General features: G+C 33.4%; 2 protein-coding genes across 3 annotated transcripts in view; one reads left to right on the plus strand and one right to left on the minus strand.

The window, feature by feature from the left end:
- Positions 1 to 3,288: 3,288 nt before the first annotated feature.
- LOC125681362 (histamine H3 receptor-like) lies at positions 3,289 to 10,743 on the minus strand. Its single transcript, XM_048921411.2, has 5 exons — positions 10,667 to 10,743; positions 9,261 to 9,558; positions 7,496 to 7,538; positions 5,338 to 5,387; positions 3,289 to 4,829 (listed from the first exon to the last, which is right to left on the minus strand). The coding sequence occupies exons 4-5, from the start codon at positions 5,362 to 5,364 to the stop codon at positions 3,819 to 3,821; spliced, it is 1,038 nt and encodes a 345-aa protein (XP_048777368.1). The 5' UTR covers positions 5,365 to 5,387; positions 7,496 to 7,538; positions 9,261 to 9,558; positions 10,667 to 10,743; the 3' UTR covers positions 3,289 to 3,818.
- A 37-nt stretch (positions 10,744 to 10,780) lies between these two features.
- Positions 10,781 to 23,009, plus strand: part of LOC125681345 (protein diaphanous homolog 1-like) — a 41,610-nt gene continuing 29,381 nt past the window's right edge. For both annotated transcript variants that reach the window (XM_048921379.2, XM_056156665.1), the window contains exons 1-6: positions 10,781 to 10,886; positions 15,877 to 15,932; positions 16,069 to 16,203; positions 16,781 to 16,879; positions 17,180 to 17,304; positions 20,790 to 20,858. In XM_048921379.2, the coding sequence (XP_048777336.2) occupies positions 15,888 to 15,932; positions 16,069 to 16,203; positions 16,781 to 16,879; positions 17,180 to 17,304; positions 20,790 to 20,858 (473 nt within the window). In that variant the 5' untranslated portion in view covers positions 10,781 to 10,886; positions 15,877 to 15,887. The remainder of the gene's footprint in view (positions 10,887 to 15,876; positions 15,933 to 16,068; positions 16,204 to 16,780; positions 16,880 to 17,179; positions 17,305 to 20,789; positions 20,859 to 23,009) is intronic.

Here is a 23,009-nt window from a genome sequence, read left to right on the forward strand (position 1 = left end):
GACTTACTTTACACAAAATTCTTCTTAAGGAAAGGTGAAGAGAACGAACAGTGATCAAACTCATAACTCCTATAAGCAATACAAAATAAAGAGTTGGGCAAACACGGACCCCTGGACACACCATATCTAGGAGGAGTAAGCATCCCCTGTCGACCGGTCACAACCAACGTGAGCCCTATATCCTGATCAGATAGACGGAGTTTATAAATTTCATGCTTAAATGTTTTGTGTAAAGTAATTGTCATTTAAAGGCGTATTTAGAAACTATGTACAATGTAGCCCCAGACATTGTTTTCTGTACAAAATGATAGTACAAACTATTATGATATAGAGTATTGGAGCTCTTTAGTGTTGAGAAGATATCAAATTAAATGGTGGCCATTTGCAAATTACGTCCAAAATGCGAGATAATGCCTATGTGCCACGTGTGCGGGTTATATTTATTACAAAGATATAAAATGAAAACAAATCAGAGTTTCAACAATGAGATTAATATTAGCTACATTCCGTGGAAAGCATTATTCTTGGGTTCGTTAAAGGTTTAAGTATAAACAGAGATAACTTACCGAGCATTTTATGTGGAAACAGCAGTTTCATCCGAAAGTGTCCGTTTCAACGGAAAGTGTCCGTTATGCATGTATATATACCGTGAAATATACCCTGATAAAAGGGTTCGGTTTAGACAGGCTTCATACCAAATATGGACGGCCTATGTCAAAAGGCAATATAGTTATGGGTATTTCCCTCGTGCATGGCTCTGTCGCTAGATGGTTGTTGGCTTTACACGTTTGCTCATTTTGATATTTGAAAAGTTTTTCGATGTTTGTGGGTTATTGTTTCTTTTACTTTCACCTCTCTTGACCTTGAGCGCTGCTGATGATTGTTAATATTATAATATATATATATATATATATATATATATATACATGTGTATATATATATATATATATATATATATATATATACACACACACATACATACATATATATATATATATATATATATATATATATATATATACAGTGCATTTAAATTTGTATGAGGAACTGTTATTATGCTGTTTTTGCATCTCACTATGTAAATTGTTCTAAAGTGATCTTATACCTTGTTCTTACTTTTGGGTAAACTTTGCCTATAGACTAATCTATTTTAAATTATTTCAGCCAACAGTATCCCTAGAGATAAATGGACAGAATATTTCACTGACGGATATAGTTGGCATTGAACAAATGAAGATTGTAAATCCTTGTAAAACTCTCACGGTTAACAAACCAGTCCTGGTTCAAATTTCAGGAAAATGTCAATTAAATTGAAAGATGGTGATGACTTGTATACATTTGTAATTATGCCACACAATATTTACACTGGTATTCAATTCTTGCAATATAAAAAGACTCAATATCTGAGGCAAATATATTCATGATAAATAGTCTACTAAAGATGATGATTTCTTGCTTTTGTGGACATTCTGTGCTCTCAAAGTATTGTGTGGAATGCATCGATTTTTTTTATTGGAAACAGAACATTTACTTGTGCCTAAGTTAGCACCTCTAGTGCGTGGACGTTTTCTGTTTAATCCATCTGGAAGGACAGGTCAGAACAAACCAGCAGATCTGGAGAAAGAAAATGAAGTGAAGGAACTAAAAAAAAACATCAAAGTATTGGGGCTAACAAAACCGAGAATTCCATTCAGATTTCGAAAGCTGTCCCCATTATAAAAACAATTACATCTGATATCTAGGTGAAAAAAATTGGCCACAAGACAATCAAATCTAGTCATCTCAGGTGGATGAACTGAAGTCATCATTAAGAACTCTCAACGATGTCAAACCATTCATGTATGCACTGGAACGACATCTCCGGGCATATAAAGGAATTAAAAGGAGTGTTTATGATGAACTATCCATGAAAAAACTCTTTTCAAAAGTGCAATAATGAGTGTTGTCAATAGGTTGAAAAGAGACTTGCCGGTTGATTACGATCGTGCTAATGATAGTGAAAATGAAGATGATTAGATGGGTATATTTTTGTGACTAACCAAAGACTGTACTGAAAAATTACCCATTGTTTTTTATGTAGATCATGAATATGTTAATGAGAGAACCACTAACTGTATAATCATTTATTGTACAGCCCTTGAAATTGATACTATTTGTTCATTAATTGAAAAATTTACAGTCTGAGTCAATACTTAAGTAAACATGTACATAACATTCAACATGCTTATGATCTACAATTACCAGAACACAACTCCTTTGGACCATTAAACAAGGATTCTTTAAGTCCAAAATATAGTAACACCTGTTTCCGCAAACAGGTAAAGGTATTCAATGCGAACTCTCTCATTTTAGGTTCTAAACCTTTTCTGTTGTAGGCAATATGATTGTAATTAAAGAACATGATAGTAGTTGCAGGCTGATCTGATCTACTTGCTCGGGCTATTTACTGTAGATAATTTTCCATGGTTGTTGGAGGTCGATTTACAGCGGGGGCATTTCACCCCATTCCCAAGGCAACAGTTGCAAAAATTAATCTGATTTTAGGATATGTCTTTAAAAGTTCACTTATCACATAACTTTTCATTTTTGATGCAAGTTTAAAATACATGTATGTCCTCTAATGCTGTAAGACATGTTTACCATTCTGATATCATGTGGACTTCATCAACTGCTACGACACACTAGTTTCTACGTGGTTATACCCCTTAGAATTTTGTCTGTCTCTTCCTTATCAATCAAGATTTCTGGGCGTACATAAAGGCAAATGTCATTTTCCTCTTTCACACTTAGAAAATTTAATGTCAGCTTCATCTACATCTTCATCTGATTCTTCGTCCCTGAGATGATGGAGATTATATTTTAAAGAACATTACAGAGACTGTGTTTGGCCATTAGATTATATTTTATACCCTGCAAACGAAGTTTGGGACTTCTGGGATCGGTGACAAAACATCTTGTCAAAGGTTCAGATTTAGCTCGTATATTTCGCACGCTTTAGTCCTTAGATTCAGATATTGAATCTCGAAATTCGAATTTCGAATCTCGGATTTTGAATCTCGAATGTCGAATGAGCCTTCTGGGCTTTCGTACCTTAAAGCTTGCAGTACGAGCCAGCCTTTCGCTATCACCGTTCATGATGTCATATAATGGCAGCCTCCATGCATTAACTCTTTGTGCACCTCTGATAAACATGTGCAAGATATTCTTACATCTGTATTAAAGTCAGAATATGGTAACTATTAGTCATCGACTGTTAAGTGTAGGATGCATTTCATATGAAAAACAAAATACAGCTGGACCATGTGTTTATTTAAACGATTGAAGAAAAACAATCTTTGAACCAGTGTAGTCAAAGAACAATAATAACCCATACGGTTTTCTCTTTAAATTGGGATTTCACCTTCTGTTATGCATGCATTGTGCATTTATCATTTAGCTGTGAAGATAAAATTACCTTATCAAATGCATATCATCATTCTAGATTTCTATTTTGATAACTGCAGATTTTTTTTTATACCGGTATCACCAATAAACATGTTTTTCCATTAATGAGCAGTTTGAACATTCCATTTTGTGATTAAAAACACTGCATCAAATATGCCATTCTTTCCTGTTTGCTCAAAATCGGAGTCTGACTAAACTACTAATACTAGCATTGCCATTAAGAACTGGTTAAGAAAATGTTACCCAGATCAGCTTGATTCAACATATGCGTCGACAAGAAGATTCAAAGATGCTTTAAGGTGGGTTGTAACGTTGTACGTGTATATTTGGGATGTGGAGTTAATTTGATGTACCACATTTAGAATGAAACCCCTTTATGCTGCGTGCTCGTCTGTCTTAACATTTGAAACTGTGTTAAAATCGGTATCAGTATTCGCTCGTTTTCTTTCACAAAACATCATCGCCTTGAAATTCTTAAGAAAGCGGGCACTGTTGTAAGCATATAGAAAAGGATTTAACGATGCTTTTGACCACAACAACCAATTGAGGGCTTCATACAAGTCTATGTTGACACATGATTCACAAAACGAGATGATAATGGTCGTCATGGTGTACGGTCCCCACGTTACCCCAAACACGATTACCAACATTGCCAAAAAACGGGCCGCTTTCACGTCCTTCCGGGTCCTGACAATGTCTGTGTTGTTCAAGGATGTTTTACCTTTTGATGCAGGAGACACCAATTGTCGTTTTCTGATATCAAGATATATAAGCAAGTTGAGGACACCTATTGCTATGAAAGGTATGACAAATTCAATGACAGCTGTTGATGTTGTAAAAGCAAGGTCGAGAGCAAACTGAACATCACAGTCTCCCTGCTCCACTGCGTCTTCTCCGGTCCAAAGGTCCCAGCCGATTATTGCCGGCGTGTACAGGGAACCAGCCACGATCCAGGACAAAGAAATCTTCACGATTGCTACCTTTGACGTTTCCTTCTGGTGGTAAAGGGGACCATATTTGAGAAGTAATAAGCGATCTAAACTGATGATTATAATTGTAAGAATAGACTCCAGACACAACGCAAAGTCTATCACCATGTAAGTTTTGCAAAAATGGTAACCAAATGGCCACGAATAGGTTTTGAGGGTATACACTGCGTAAAAAGGCATGCTTATGAGTCCAAGCATCAGATCTGTTACAGCCAGATTAACGAGATACATATTGTACACGCTTCTCAGACCTTTGTCTTTGACGAATGCCGCAATCGTCATCACATTACCGAATATTGCAAAGAACGTAAGGATCGCGATGATGATTCCACAGGGAACAACCACACTCAAAGGGAAATCCTCGTCCTCCTCTGACGTCACATTACTCGTGATGGGCTACAAATATTCAAAAGAAGACAAACGTGAATATTGCTTTCTTTGTTTTGTTGTTTATCAAGTGAATAATACAAATTTCCAAAGTAATGCTCTGTTACGACGATGTGTGATATGACTTAAAATATTCACAGATATTCTGAGATATTAACCACATGTTTTCAGCTAGAAATGTTTTTTTTTCGACACTTTGACAGATACAAAATGCACCAATGCGGCGATTGACTCTCCCTTCTACAATATAGTGCAAGAACTGGGATAATAGAGTAAGAACGTATGGCATAACCAATTTCAGAAGTTTTGAACATACAAAAATACGAAATATGTCAATAAAAACTATATTGCCTTTAACAGATCGCGAACTAAACGTTCCCTCTTGATAATCTTCTGACAACTTTAAATACGTTAAGTAAAACAAATACAAATTTACTCCATCCAGTAAAAAATTCAAAGTTTGTACGTTCTACAAGTACTTTGCTACCCAATTTTCACACACGTGAGCTGTACTTACCTGAGCTACAGATGCGTTACTGGCCATGATTTATCAACCAGATCTAGATCCTAAAAGAGAAAAATGAGAACAATAAGAATTACCAACTTGTTATGTGAATATAATGAAATCTTTTACATCAATAATATATTAATATTCTCTCTTTTTGTTTTTGCTGTGGCTTTCAACATGATTGAAGCACGACTTTCGCATATATTAACGCCATAGGCCTGCTATGGTGCCCTATGGTTTAAATCCATAGTCAAATCGATGTACATTTAGAAACCAGCAACACGGTTATCTCCTGAGATGTCGTATCTGTGTAGTATTATCACGATGTAAAATATGTAGAGCGCCACCAGTGACGAAGGACATGAAAAATTTATATTGTTAGAACTAATGCGTTTGTATGAAAGCTACTTTGAAAACATATAGATCACTCTAATCTCAATTTATATACAATTCTACCACAATTATTGACAAGACCAAAGGAATGCCGCGGTCATCATTCTGCCGTATACCTTCACACATAATAATAATAAATGATATTGAAAAAACTGATCCACATCTCACTTGCCCTTCGTGTTTTGCTAATACAATGAAGTCGATAACTGATAATTCAATTTTATAATCATAAGAATTAATCAGTATATGTTGTGAAACAAATATAAATGACTGAAGAAAATTTGGCATTCAATATAATCAATCATCTGCATTCCGAGATCGATACACATGTAAAGAAACAAAAGTTAACCTTCCACGAATGTGAAATTTTCTTGGACTGTGTATTCAAAGTAGAAGATATATTCAGTCAACATCAAACTAAATACTTGAATTATTTTTCAAATTAAATCTTCTCACTTATTTCGTCAGCATAAAAAATTAAAGATAATTAAATAATAATAATAATAATGTAGGCTTAGTCCGTTTCGGAAACTGCTGTATGACGTCACGAAGTGACCTAATTTGTAGCTGTATACTAGGTAAACGATGAACTGTACATTTCTGAGCTGTAATAGATATAAATAAAGGCGTTTATATTCTAGACCTCGAATGTCGTCCTGCAACTACGTCAACGAAAGTTTACACGAACTTTATTTGATCAATGTATTCAATATACCGAATAGAATTTTTTTTTTTAAAAATGGTGGCTGGAGAGTCATGGAGTTTCCTGAAAATATTTTTTATACTCACAATTTTGCCCAAAGAATGTAAGAAAAAAATAATACTGGTAATTCGCAACTTGTTTTTGTTGAACATTACCATATGAAAAATAGAAAAGAATACCAATGTGTGAATTTGTCATTTATTAAACTAACAAATGACTAGAAACCAATGTTGCATATTATATAATCTTACATAACAATTATCTTTTAATCATTCATATATTCTTTTTAATGGAATTATTGTCGTCGTGTTATAATTATAATTTTCTGCAGGAAAAAATAATATTGATACTTAAGCTTTTGGTTTATATCACGGATTTTCTCTCAATGGCATCTCAGAAAAGTGTGTAGGTCTTGATTAGTGTTATTCAGAATTTTGATTTCGTATACCGGGTATTATATTATGGAGTTATCTCAAGCCAGACAGAAAAGCACCATGTGAGGCAATCTGAATGTGATATATTTGCACTTAAATTCAACTGTGACCCCACCCGCTATGCAATGTATTTATTGTTACAAATGAACCATAATGTCATTTCCCTATAATCAAAGCAGGATTTAACAAAATGAATTATAATAAAAGTTCATAATTTCTCCATAAAATTATTATACTTTTTCGCTCTTGATTGTTTTTATACTGTTTTTATAGTAGACTTTCTTCTTCTGAAATTTCCCAGAAAAATCAACTTTCATTGGTATTGATGTCATTTACATTGTCATATCTTAACTTTATGAAAATTGCAAAGAAAATATGGGTCACTATTGAAATTATTGAAATAGAGAGGCTTATGTGTGAAATCATTTGAAACTTATTATACTTGTTCATGTATGAACAAATTTCTTTTAAAATAAACATCGTCAATTTTTCATAAAGATAAGTGATATTTATATATAAAGTTATTCGTCACTAAATACTGGGGTTCCCCCGCTCTCTCTTTGTGCAGCTTCATTAATTTCGAGAACAAACAAAAAATAATAGAACAGAGAACAGTAATAAAAATCTGCATCCTTACCTGTGTGAAGCCGATGTTAATCGGAGATAGCGAAGTTCCGCTCCTAGATTTAATCAGATATATTAGGGTAATTATTGTACCGATAATCAATGCAGAACATATTTTTGAGGAGATAAAGAAACTGTACAAAATAACCGATCGCATTGATCACAGGTTTGTAGACCAAGTAATATACTTATATATAGTACTTGTACTGTACATGTTAAACGACAGCATTGTTTTATTGTGCTTGTTTTTCTCGTTGTCTCTGTCGAAACAATTCAATAAATACGAAATGTGTCTACGGAGATTTGGATATTGGTCTCCTACGCAGTCATGCAGTCAGATTTCTTGGAAATGGTCGTAATATCTGCTGTTACGGTATTTGATAGGTATTGTTGTAAATTTCACTCGATTTACTTAACTCGCAACTCATAAATGTGTCTTTAATAATTATTGCTAATATGATGGTAAGGTTGAGAAGTGCTGGATAGCAAACCCATAAAATAATGGAATTACATAGAAGCGCCTTACACATATGCGTTAAACCTTTGAAATGGCAATAACATATTACATGTGCTGTAAAGAAGCGCCTTATACATGTATATAAATTGTAAACCTTTAAAATGGTTATGGCATATACAATATAGAAGCGCCTAATATAAATACAGTAAAACTTTAAAACATCAGTTACATATATCGTAAATACGGACGTGCATGTTGCCTAATTATACTGTGAACTTCAAAATCCAAGTAACATATATACTGTAAAACGATCTCTACATCGCAGATTAGCTATTTTCCAACCATCCTACAGACCTCTATGTCTTACATTTCATTATCCGTAAAGGTTATTAGGCTTACGTCTAGAGTGAGATGGGGCCGAGGGGTCAGACTCAGAAGCTAGGCGATGTTGTATCGTAAACAAGTGCCTGGTGGAGGGAAATGCCCTCGTGTACATATATGGAGCGCCAAATTACCATAAAGTCAAATAAGTGAAGCTATCTTTAACTTTCTGAAGATATCATTAATTCAATTATTGCGCGATGCGCTCATTAATTTTAAGAATTGATGCGCGCAATAATTTAAAAATTGATGCGCGCATCAATGTGCTGAAATTGTTACTTGCGAAAATTAATTTAAAGCTTGGTATAATTGATTTGATGATCTCTTTAATTCAATTCAAGAAATATTTAATTATTCACAACAATATTGTATAAATCTTAATGTATATTCAACCAACCTTGATGTATATTCAATAACATTGTTATTTATTTGCGAAAATCTTAATGCACGTTCGATAAAGCTTGATTCATATTCAATAAATCTTGATTAATATTGTATAAATTTTCAGGATAATCACTGCTTCGGTATTAAACAGAGTGTTGAAGATTGCATCATCCTAGTGTGCGATTTTCATTACACTACCGATCTTTCTCTGTTTTCTTTTAAATTGAATATATCAATCTTATTGGTAGAGGCTATGGCAGGCGCGCATATTGGGGATGGGGATAGGTTTGGTTGGTGGTACGAACTTACCACCCCCTAAACTTGATGAAAATAAATATATTTGCAAATTTTTATACACTTCCAGTTGCGAAATACTAAATATTACGCCCTAATTTCGTTGACCCCCCCCTTCCTAACGCACAAAAAGCAGGGTGTAATTAAGCCTTATTGTTTGTTTTCCATTGTCGTTTAGTTTTGTACAATGACCCAAATGTATATGCAATTAATCAATAAATATTGTTTAAAATTTACTCAGGGGTGACTATGCACCACTTACAGTTCCTCTAAATCCAGCACCAGTACTCCTGACACGACATACTTCCTATTTGTGGGAGAATTCCAGCACCAGTACTCCTGACACGACATACTTCCTATTTGTGGGAGAATTCCAGCACCAGTACTCCTGACACGACATACTTCCTATTTGTGGGAGAATTCCAGCACCAGTACTTCTGACACGACATGCTTCCTATTTGTAGGAGAATTCCCCGCTGAAGATCTTCTTACAGAGAAATCATCTTTGAAGATTCATAATTCTTTTCTGAATAGATACATCTTTTTGTAAAATAGAGGTCCTAGAAAGAACGAGTAAACAAAAGATATATCACTTTAATAATAGAAGATGTCGCGCATACATACGGAATTATGAATGTTTTAAAACCTTTTCAACCTTTAAACTTTTTCATCACTGGATATTCATCCATTGAATAAAAGTGATATTATTCACTGTCCAAATAACAATGATATTTTCACTCTGGAAAAATTACAATTTTGAGAAACTGAAAATCATATAATATATAGAAAATTCGTTGTTCTGTAGTTTGATGTGGAATTCATTGTGAGGCTTTCAGGTATTTTCACTCGTACTAATCATTGTTTTAAAAAATGTCCAGATGTACATGTACAATCTAATTGAAATCAGACTTCTTAGATCCGCGCCGTGTACTTTACGTTACGTAAGAAGATGTGACATTCACCAACTAGGGGTCATGTTCATGTGAACTTTATGCTGGCCAATCAGCGCGTCGCCTATGAAATCTTTGGTGTCATGCAGACGCGACTCCCTATGGGGTCATGTCAGATCCTATTGTAGCAATTAATTGTGAGCGTATCTTAGGACCTGATTTTAATTAGATTGGTAGATATAGAGCGTTGAATATAACCTTTAAAATATGTTGATAATATCCCTTTAAAATATTCGAGATGTTCCTTTCAGTAAAGTCAATGTCTCCACTTTGTATTTAAAAAGATATTGTTAACCCTAACTAGAAACACCTCTTTCAGGTAGACATGGTTGTCTCATGTATCTTGATTTGGAAATTTTATAGTTAATTGGCTTGCAAATCAGATTTAGGTTCCTCGCAGTCACATGTAAAGATATATTCAAGGAAGGAGGAGATGAGAGAGAGAGAGAGAGAGAGAGAGAGAGAGAGAGACTATGACGACAAAATTCTGTCCAAACAATTACGTCCCCATAAACGTGATCCATAGGCCTAGCATATGAAAGATGTAGATACAAAATATTAGATTAGTGAGGACAAGTGTTCTCACTGATAAACACAGTACATTTTCGCCTTTAAAATAAGATATCCGTGTATTCTCTTCTAGAGAAACAGGTTTCATTGGAGAGAGAGAGAGAGAGAGAGAGAGAGAGAGAGAGAGAGTATATATGTCGCTATTGACCTGCCATAAGATCATCAGTTGAAATTTTCTTCTATCTGATCATCATATCCATATGGTCACCTTTAGTAAATCAGTATATTTTTTCCGGATTCGGAATATCCACCTCTTTCATTTAGATTTCTACTTCACCGTAACTCATTTCCTGTAGTTTATTGTGAGTTACACTTGAATGATTGTTTTAAGGTTGTTTTCTTTTTATCATCGAATGTGTGAATTAGAGGTAAGACATGACAACCAGTGTCAAGATGTTATGAATTTCTGAATGTTAAAAGATCACAAGGCACCATCGTTGATTCATTATATTCATAAAAAAGTTTCTTAACTTTTTCTCCTTCCGGGAGTAGTCTGATCCTTCGTACTGTACATCTTGTAATCTCAGTTTGTTTTAATTAGTCTTGGATCTGATCACTATAATAAAATTTGATCACATATACCAGGAGAATATGTACAATATTATCTGTGTTTTGTTGACCATCAGTGGTTATATATGTGGACACACCCACTCCTCCAACACACCTGTCAACTAACACGTGATGACCTTTTGTCAAATAATGACCAAATCAAGGCATTACACAGCATATTGAATGCTTCATATATTTATTAAACATATACATGTAAATTATGCATGAATATTGAGTATTTATAACAACAATCATGCAGAAGTATATATAATTGACTGCAAACATGCACTTGTAGAGTTTGGTAAAATGATCTATTGTGGCAATAGGGAAATTAGATGTGTTAAAGCTAAACATTTTTGAATAAATCTTTTGATATATCCCCTTATTTGGCATATAATCTAGCTGAGAATAAATTTTCATTGCTCCATTTATTGCATAAAAATGACTGACTACATGTTGTCCAAGTTATATTTTTAGATAATATCTGCTAACTTTACCTTTGTCAGCTGATGAGAAATTCTGAAAAGGTGCTTGTTATTTCTTCCTTTCTCAATCTAATTAAAATCAAATCCTAAGATACACTCACAATCGCTACAATAGGATCTGACATAACCCCATAGGGGGTCACGTCCCCAAGACCTTTTGCTTGGAATATTCATGAGAACTCTCAGCCAGTTAGATTGCGCCATACAGACAATAATGGCTATTTAGGTGGTTCCTAGCAATTTGTAAACAAGTTGCAGTATGCAGTAAATATCTCTCCCCATGAAGTTTATTGCACACTATAACAATGATAAGGAATTTTAATCTTTAATGCCTAATCTATTCCGTCCATACAAACAACAAAATGTATGATATAAAATACACCCAAATTACATTAAATAATTGTGAATTGCGATTTATGCATGAATAGGGATGGGTATGATTTGAATAGTTTTCAAGATGGTTTACTTAATCAACGAGATGAGTATTTGTTGTGTGCCATTGCTTCTCTCAAATGTTAATGACATTAAAAATCTTCAATATATTAATTTGTAAAATCCCAGTAAAAAGTTCTTTATCATGACATGAATATCAGAATTTTTTTTATTTTGTGTATTAGTTTTTTTCTTAATCAGACTGCCTGTGTATAAAAATAATACATGTAATGAAAACTTGGGATCATGGGATAACATGATATTTGCACTTGCATGTTTAGAAGCTAATTCATTTCTCTTTGAGTGGATGCAACCATGACTCTTCTCTAAAAATTCCAAATATTAAGTCAGGCAATGTTATAGTCATGATCAGGAAAATCAGAATGCAGTGAAAACATACCTGTATATTTCGAATGTGGAGAAAGAAATAGAGAAAAGAGGCTTAAATGCTTTGGGATGGGGATGAATGTATGTTGTGTTAACAAAATTGTATTTTGCCACAAGACATTGTTAAGAATAATTAGTTTTTTTTATTGCAAGTTGACAATTTCATTCTACATGTATTTTGGTGTTTCTTTTATCATAGTGATGTTTTACTATTTTCTAATTGTGAAGCCAAGTTCCTACTTTAAAAGCATACATGCATGCTAGCCAATATGCATGCTAGCACAATATGAAGAAAGTGTTAACCAGTGGACTCTGAGAGAGATTTTTCTTATCAAACATGTTCATCACTAAATGTGTGTCAGTTGTCTGTTTGTCAGCACCTTTTTGCAAACATATATCAAACCAATCAAAGTAGACAGGAATCATCTTTGGCTGCTAAAAGTAAAACAGGATTCAAGTTTGCTCAAATGTATATAGGAGAAATCTCTTCTCATGGAGAGATAGTGAATAAAGAAATGAAAATAGGCTCGTGTAGGAACCACTAGACTAAAAGTGACAGGTGATTTTGATAGATATTTAAATGAGTTTCTTTCAAAACAATCTCCAAATTGTCTAAAAGATATATGTAGGGTGTTGATGAAAGCTTATTTTGCAATGTATTTTGATTTTTTCCAAACAATTACCCTTCTGACCAGGCTAAGTCCTCTAAAGGAGTCCAAAGGATTTTGTGGGTTGGTTTTATCCATGTCTATGTGGGTCAAGATTGGACAATTATAGGGTTCTAAAATTTCACAGGATTTGTTTTAAAGAAACATCAATTAATACTCTCAAAGGTTGCAGGTTGTCACTCTTATTTTAAGCATCCTCATGTAATTTAGATTCAGTTTTGTTGAAAACATGACGCCAGAGCAAGAATAAGGCAACCAAAGGAGTCCATAGCTTTGCATAAAAGTATAGATTTATTGGAAATGGTGTTTAGTAGTCTTGTACTTATATTTTAGAACAGTATGACTGCAGTCTGTCAATATTGAGTAAGGAAGCATTCTTTGTAATCTGGGCAGTCCTAATGGAGCCTGGGCCCATATTTTACATTGGAATATAAATTTAAAAAATTTATTCAATTATCTCAAGAAGAAGGAAGTAACACCTGATAAATTGATTTGATTTGCAAGTATTATTATATAGTGTAGAATCAAGTTTGATCAAATCATGGCTTTAAAAGGCCAGTTTGGGTAATAGGGTAACTTATCTTACATGGAAACAATGTAGGGAAGAACAAAGCTACAGTTTGCTGTCCATTCAAATTTAACCTGACATTGCCCGTCGCATAGTGTGATGCCACAAAAGGTTCCCAAATTTATGAGATTAATTTTTCTGTTTTATGGCTCAGGATGAACCTGTGTGAATCGGTCAAGTCAATATCGGTAGTACATGTATTAAAAACGTGTGCCAAAACCTCGGATAAATAGTTATATTTACATTTATTCTGTTTCCCCCTTGACATTCTGTAACGAACTGAAGCTGAAGGTTGATATCACATAACATTGAACTTTTGAAATAGGCTAATCATTACATGTGTATGAATACACTAAAAAGTAAAACACATGTTAATCATTGAAATGTATTTGAAATATTAATCAGAATATAAATATGGGAAAAGTCTTTCATTTTTTGAAAGTATATGAGAAGAAATACCTCCAGCCTGTTCACACAAGCACATTGAATGGAGTGCATTAGAAATGGATGACATTTTTAAAATACAAACTACAATACATGTACATAGTGTATATATTTATACCCCTATGGGTGCTAGTTTAAACAATATTTTATTCAGAAATAGATGATCAATCATGTTTACAAACTATAGACTGTAAAAGATTGAGGAAACAAGATAAAAGGCTTATACTAATCTCGCTCTCATCATTTTACAAGTGAGAAGGGATTGAAATTTCCAACTCTCTAGTGGTACATGCGTATCTGCTTAATGGCACTTGTGGGTTTTGTTGTTAATGAAGCATTCACGCAATCGGTGAATTAGGACATGTATACATATATTTCAGTATTTTATATATATTAAATGCTAAATGTGGATAGAAATTTACTCACGAGTATATACCAGTGTATACCCATAAGTGAATTTGCTTCTGAAGTTTGTGTAACAGTAAATTTATGTGTAATTATAGGTACTGCATTCATTTATATAACCAGCTTTCATAGGAATGGCTTTATTTAGGAGAAAGGGGATTCTCTCATGAATAAATTCAGAATTTACAGTTGGATGCTTCCATGAGTGTGAAATTATTAAAAATCATCTCTTTTTTCACTCAATGAAATACCTTGCTTTTTTGCCACTCATAATATTTGTAGGTCAAGAAAAATGAGATGATGCAATAAAATAAGTACTATAGATTCCCTTTGGTAATGCTGTAAATATAATTGATGATATTATATGTTTGTGTACATGCAAAAATTTACTATTATATGTTCATAAAGGGTTAACCAATCTTGCACATAGGAGCAGAGAATTTGCTTTTGCACATGTGATATACAATTTTGCACCGACCTCAGACTAGGTGCAAATTTACTTGAAGGAGTAATATTATGCAAGTGTGATAATTTATACAGTGAGATTTGCTTACATGAGTATTTTGATATGCTCATCATGTAGGGGTTTAGTTTTATTCGGGTACCTGTTCACCTCTCAGATAACAACAGTACTTATAAGGTTAGGATTATCAAATTTGGTACATATGTTTCCAATTATTAAGGTCTTCCTTTTGTTTTTTAAATTCAAAGGTCAAGGTCATACTTTTATGGGAAATTACTCGGGAAAAACAATGCTCTTAAGGCTAGGATCATCAAAATTGGTGAATATTTTTATATTGGTGTTGGTGCCAATTGTGTTTTGAAAAGTAATGATTTTGCTTCTCAAGTTATACTTTATTAGAGAGAACTATATATTTCTTTAATTTAAAGTTTAACAAAGTCTTTTAATACTAGCTTTTTATTGGTGCTCTTCAATAGTAAAAAAAATTACTGGGGTAAAAACACGGAGCCATTTTTTGACTGCAAAGAAAGGTTTATTTGGATTTATCTTTTCTTTGATTACTATTGCATTTCTCATTATATTGGATATATAGGTGTATCTTGTAGTGTGAGCATTACTTTATATATATATATATATATATATATATATATATATATAAATATATATATATATATATATATATATATATATATATATATATATATATATATATATTTTACATATAAGCAAAATTTTTGCATATGAGTAAATCTTTCCATGTATACAATTGTTTAACACATTTTAGATTCATTATGAAGTAATGTTGTGACACATGTAGTAGAATTTGATTTTGTGACAAATTATGAGAATGCATTTAGAATACCTACCCGATTCTTTTATTTTTACACAGAACGTGTGTAATAAATTTTGTCAGAATAAATTAGGAGGGATTCTGATCAATAATTTTTGTGCTTCTAGTGATATTCATCATGGACAAAGACAAAAAAGGAAAAGACCGAAAAAGCACAAGTTTTGTAAGTAAATTAATTGATACTGTAAATTACCAGCAATGCTTATCCTTAGTATGGCTGTTTGTGTATGCATTTTCGAGATCTTGAGTATAATCAACAAGGTTATCACATGTGTAAAGGTTCTGGTGAATTTCTTTAGTTTCATCGACCGAAAAAGAAAGATGAAAAAGACAAGAAGGCTAGCACCTTGCCTGGGATGGCTTCAGGAATTGCAGGGATGGCTGTGGAGACAATGAGCCAGTGGCAGGTCAATGAACGTTTTGAGCAGATGCTGGTAAGGATTAGTTGTTGGTATGATAATATGTTACTGCTGTAACACAGAGTTATGTTGATGTAATGTGTCAATATTGCTGAAATGCTGGGAATTATGCAGACATTGATTTTATGTTTGACGACTTAAAATTATGCATGTTCATATATTGATATCAATGTCAGCTCTGTTATTTGCTAACAAACCCTGGCATGAAAGTTTTAATTTCAATGTATGTTTACATATCAAATCTCTTGTACATTTTATGAAGCAGACAGGATGAACTTTACCACTTCATTTCTAAATTAACTGTTTTGATAAGCAGCTTGGAATATGTTTTATAAACTTTAAACTTCAACACAAAAATTTGAGTACAGTACAAAAATTCCATTAACTGTGGAGATAATATTTTAATTATACTTTTTTGTCTACACACACATTAATCCAAGACAAACAATCTAAGAAGTATAAATAGAATACATGTACATGTATGGAATAAGATCACACGAATATGAAGTAAATTTGGAATAGTAAGCAATTTATTGCAGTATGTTGATTGTTGGTATTAGAAAACTAAGAATTCTAGCATTTTTTTTCCCAGGACGATTTGAATTTGACTGAGGAGAAAAAGACACCACTAAGAAAAAAAGGTATCGAGGAAAAAAAGGCCATGTTGAGAATGCAGTTCAATGTTGACAAAGTATGTATGTCATAAAACTATAAATCTATAATGAATAAGACCTTAATGTCTGTAAATCACTATTTTGCAAAGAAGTTTCTTCTATCTGTGATCACATTATGATTTATTTATAACAGTCCTTTTTACAGAAACCCAGATAAATCAGATTACTCCTTCAAAATGACCAATTAAAAAGAATAGTGGCCTCATACAACAGCTCGCATGCTTTAGAATGAAAAATACACAGCATGTACGTCTATTGGCTTTATAACATGGACCTTGAAGAAATGGAATGGTTTATGTAATCAAATTACTTTTCAGATTGAAGAAGAGTCAGACAATGCCAGTGCATTTCTAGCCAAGTTAAAAAGCCCAGAGCTACAGGGAGATGAGAGGCTGGAGACATTGAAGTCCCTGAAAGTTATGCTAACAAGTAAACCAGTCAGGTAAGGGGTGAATTATGGGACACTTCACTATGTAGCCCGTTTGTGTACTTCAGAACCTCTGCATCAAAGAGTATATCAAATTAAAATGGGTTAAAAGGTACCTGACAAAATATGAAGGTGCTTGGCAGCATTTGTTACATTGCATTTTTAATTGAACAGTCAGGTAGTAAATGCTTACAAACATAAGATTCCTTGCATTTGGTGATATTCACATACCCATTACCATTCCTGATGCCAACTAGACAACAAGAGTATTATAGTTTATTATGTTTATTAAAGACTAATCAAAAGGGTACAACGTATGTTCCGAACTGTGATGGACATTAGGGAATTGGCATTGAAACAGCCGCATTGTGGGATATACAATAAAAAACTGGGTCCAGAAGGGATAGCTGGTATACCGACTAATAAGTAACGGGCAAAACCAGTGGCCCTGCGTTGGGCGCAGGTGCCAAGGATCCCAAATTTAGGTACAAGACATTTGGGTCCGAGATGGTTGAGAGCACATCTGTATACCCTGTTTCCCGGTGATTGCTTCTGGTCAGTAGTACTTCTCTACCCAAGTACTCCAGTACTAAGTCTCCCCTCCTGTTATGAGAGGTGGAGAGGGCCCCAAGCCTGCAGGCTTTGCTATGACCCCAATCGAAAACTGCCTTACATGGCATACATTTGTAGACAACCTGTCTACCCAACATTTTTTACTTGATAACATTGCTCTACATGACATACATTTGTAGACAACCTGTCTACCCAACATTGCGCCCACCACTATGCATGATGGCTGGGCAGGGAAACAACGAGCCAGATATGCCCACAACCCTCCCATCCATCCCTACGGACCCGCCCCCCCTTTAATACAATGCGACAAGAGTTTTGCTGTATTTATGCTAAGAAGGCAGTACTATATAAATCTTAATAAAATTCTTCAAAACCAGCACTGTTTCTGATTTTAGTTTAACAGTCCAAAATACTGCAACTTGGATTGGCTCCTTCTTTCTTCGTGGTTTGACTATCGTCCAGTCCTTTGGTTGGTGCTTGTTCCATGTCTGGAAAAACAAAAACTGACAGCAGATTACTGTAATAAGGGGAGTGGTGGGTGGGAAAATTCTTAGAGAGCGTCTGCTATGTAACAGTGCTAATCTGCTCGTGTCTGGGACGGAAAAGGAAGTGCCATCTGCACATTAACTCGTACTATGATGGCTTTGGTTTTGATTAATTTGTTCGATTTTTAGATCGGCCAACATTGGAAAACAGTTCTTCCGTCAATTAAATGAGATTAATCTGGCATGAAGGCAAATTAATCTGTATTAACCTTAAGAATATAGATTTCATTTTTTATTTAACAAAAGAAAAACTTCAAGAGTTTGTGTTTTCTATTGATAATGAATTTTGGAGAGATGTTATTAAAGCATTAGTAAAAGTTAAGAAAAGTCCTGAACATGTATCAACCTACTTGTGCTTAGATATTAGAAACTTTTGCTGTGTACAAAAGTGGGCATTCTATACAAAATGGGTTGATAATGGTATTAAAAACCTAGAGGACTTGGTGTCTGAACATGGAAACATTAGATGTTTTAATGAAATAAAAGGAGTGCTTTGTACTAATAACTTTTTAGACTATTTTCATGTAATATCATTGTACAAAATTTTTGTCAACATGAAATGTTAAATTTTTATATCAAATATTGAAAGGAAAGGAGTTTATAGCCTCAGTCTCTAAACAGGGTAAGTGGGAAACTTTACTAGATGAACCCATTTCAGGAAAAGACCGGAAATTTTATTTTGTAAATGCATCTTTATGTACAAAAGAGACAAAAATAATTTACTTTCAATACCGAATACTAATGAATTACATTGCTACCAACTCCTTTCTTTACAAAATTAAAATTTCAGACAATAATTTGTGTACATTTTGTAATTGTGAAGCAGAAACAATAATTCACATATTCTATGATTGTGTATATGTCAACTTATTTTGGAATGATTTTGAGCAATGGTTCGATGCAATTGAAAATGGTTATAAAATTTCAAGAAGAATAGTCTTACTTGGTAATACAGAAGGAAGCTGTTTAGAAAATTTTCTTTTATTAGTATCAAAAAAGTTTATATATTATTCCAGATCACAAGGAATCAGGCCAAAATTTTCTGAGGCAGTGAAATTATTTAAGTACTACAGAAAAATGGAAAAATACTGTGAAAATGTGTTTGGATGCAAATCCAAAATATTTACTAAATGGTCAATATATGATATTGTTTATAACAAGTGATGAAAAACCAAAGCTTTATAGGTTATATTTGTTATCATTACTTTTAGTATCATTTTGTTGATATGTATATTTTCAATACCTTTAAATTTTGCCTAGCTGTCAAATACTAGTTCATGTAGAAAGTTTTTGTTTGGAAGATATTGTATGCATGTGTGTGATTTTGTGTGTGAGATCATCTATGTAGATGTAATTGTAAATGTCTAAAAATAAAGCATGAAAAAAAAAAAAAAAAAAAAAAAGAAGAATTTATAGCAGTGATCTCTTTTTCTTTTTTTTTGATTACTAACTTTGTACCAATCAAATTATTCTTTTAATGAAATGGTTTCATTTGTGAAAATCAGCACATCATACTATTAGGACCCTAGGTACATTTTGAAAGCATTGGAATTTCTCTAGAAATATATACATGTAGGCTAGCAGCTCAAATTTCAACACAAAACAACAATTATCTGATCGTGCTTTCTGTATGATAGAATTTGCATGGATTAGTTGTACAGTATAATAAAGATATGATAAATGGAATATTACATAGAAAAATTCATATTACATTTCATTTTAGTCCTTGGCTAATATTTGGCTGATATGATATATAAGATAAATTGGAAACTGGGCTAGTTATGAAAATGTTTTAGTGATTTACAAGTTGGACGTGTTTCAGGTTATTTAGTTATGTTTAATCATATGATTGCATAATTCCAAACCTTTTCATCGGCTGAGATCCAACAAACTAGAAGAAATTAGAATGTTATACTCACTTCCATATGCCTACGAGGTGAACATAACACTTAATTTTTCCAATATTGGACTAAAAAGAAATTGATACAATTTGTTTTTATTTTTTGGTATTCCAATGAAAATTTGTGTCTCAAATCACTTTTGACGAGGTCTTGTACTCTAGCTGTAAATAAAAATGACTGACCAGATATCATTTTGTAAGCTCTGGTAGTCGGTTTTGAATTATTCAATCATATAATGAAACAATTATTGACATTTTCTCAGTCAATATGATGTTTTAGTTACCCTTCACCTTGCCCTCCGGCTCAGTGAATATTTTTCTTCTCAGGTAGCTAAAGCATTGTACTGACCTCAAAAATATCAATAATTCTATAGTATTCCAGCTGTACTTTTGAACATAATTTTTTACAAGGGTACTGTAATTTAATTTGGAATGTTTTTCACTATTAACTTATTGGTTATTTTACTCTGTTATGATTTTAGCTGGGTGAAAGACTTTGGTGAAGATGGTCTAAATGTGTTGCTCAAGCATCTTGTCCACTGTTGTAATAGGTGAGTGACTTGTGTTATCTAAACTGCAATGTAGTATAGAAATTATACATGTAGGCTCAAGTGAATGTTTTTGGTAGAAATTTGTCTCTATTCCTATTTAGGATACTGTAGAATCATCACTGTTCATGGGGGATTGATGTTCGTGGATTCCGTGGGTCACTCTTGCACACAAATTTACGTGTCCTCATACATTTTTAGTAAACTCAGGTGACCTATTGCAATTGGTTGTCGTTGTCCGTCGTGCATTAACAATTGAACATTTTTAACTTCTTCTTAATAACTACCAGTCCAATTCTTTTCAAATTTGGTATGAAGCATCATTAGGACAAGGGGGACATAAATTGTAAATTTCAGGACTCCAGCACCCTTATGGCCCTAAGGGCAGGGCAAAAACTGCCCAAAATTGACCAATTTTCGAAAATCTTTTTCTCAAGAACCACACACATGTAAGAAAAACTAAATGCATAGTGATGTAGAGCAGGAAGGCCTCTACCAAAATTGTAAATTTCATGATTCCCGGGGTAGGGATTCTGACCCCAGGGCGGGGCCAAACTTGGTATATAGTGTTTATGTGTAAAACACTTAAATTACATCTTCTTTAGTGCTATTGATACTAAATTGAAAGTAAATAGATATTTAGAAAGAACAGGTAGTCCTTTACAAAAATTGTAAATTTGATAATTCCCAGAGGTAGGGGTTTTGGTATCAGGGTAGTGCCAAAATGGTCAGTTATTAAATGTGTGAACAATAGACATTTTTAACTTCTTCTTGATAACTATCATCCAATTCTTTTCAAATATGGTATGAAACAGATTTGGAATGAGTGTAAAACACTTAACATTTTCTTTAGTGCTTTTGATGCTAAATTGAAACTAAATGGATAGAGCAGGTAGTCTTTTACCAAAATTGTAAATTTGATTTCCCCCAGAATAAGGGTTCTGACCTCAGGGTGGGGTCAAACTTAGTATATAGTATTTATGTGTAAGTTTGCTGATACTGTATAAAATCTAAATGCATACTTAGGAATAGCAGAAAAAGATGTATAAAAAAATGGTGAATTTCACAACCCAGGGTTATAACTGTAAGATGAGTCCAAATTAGTCATATCTTTTTATGTTTTAATGTTAATACACCTATTATTTAAAGCCTTTCATCAGTGTATGCACTTTTGAGGGCAGTGAAGTTTTAAGAACACATCTTGTTTATACTGTTGCTGAACATTAGAATTTAGCTTAGATATTCAGAACAGGAATTTTTTTTCTAGATTTCAAAGCTCATGGAAGTAGTGATACCTTTTCACTAGTATTCAGGTGACCAGTAAGGCCTATGGGCCTCTTGTTTAAAACCAAGTAGAGTTATCTCTCCTAGTGACATCGTATCGCTTACCCACGAAATTACGTCTCCACGAACCAGCAAAATTTTGCTTACCCACGAACATTGGCCCCTACGAATTAAAATGATTCGACAGTATATACTATAGTTTCTGAATTTCAACATTATCAGGTTGAATGCATGAATAGTGACCAAACACGGTATGAATTACTTCCCAAGTGTCCTAACAAGAGATGTCACTTTTTTTTTAGCAATTGGATTTTTCTAAGTTGTTACCATGCATTTAATCGACAGATGACTGTGTGCTAAGTTTCTAAACTATAGTAGTTTGTAGAATTGTTAGTTCCTAGATAGACTGTTCAGTGTTACATTGAATATAAATTTTAAAGATAGAGGTTGGAAAGTATTTAGATTTGATATAAAGAAGTGAAGTTTATGTAAGCTGTATTTATTCATATTTCCATACATGTAGCTGGATGCATGCATCAAACAAATGGTGTAAGGGTACAACATATATAGTATTTTCTAGATTTAATACGGATAAAGTTTCACTATATGTTTAAGCTGTAGGTTGTGTTACAAGATTGTACCAGTTAGAAAATTATTGGTATGTTTCACTACATACACATTGAATCTATTGTGGATTTAATTTGTGTTTGGTTTCAGAGGAATGATATTGAATATGTGTATGCTCTTCCGCTACTCCAAACTTGATTAGGTCATACAAAGCAAATTGAAACCTTCAATTCAAGCAAAATATTCCATGGTCACTGGTTCAAAGATACATGAATAATAATATTATTCACTCAATGCATGAGA

The sequence above is a fragment of the Ostrea edulis genome, chromosome 2 (assembly GCF_947568905.1).
Source record: "Ostrea edulis chromosome 2, xbOstEdul1.1, whole genome shotgun sequence".
NCBI lineage: Eukaryota > Metazoa > Mollusca > Bivalvia > Ostreida > Ostreidae > Ostrea > Ostrea edulis.

Bases quoted from the DNA above. Each gene is read 5' to 3' on its own strand.
- LOC125681362 (XM_048921411.2), bottom strand. From the start codon at position 5,364: ATGGCCAGTAACGCATCTGTAGCTCAG. The intron at 4,830-5,337 runs GTAAGTACAGCT...GAATATTTGTAG, and splicing joins GTAACGCATCTGTAGCTCAG to CCCATCACGAGTAATGTGAC.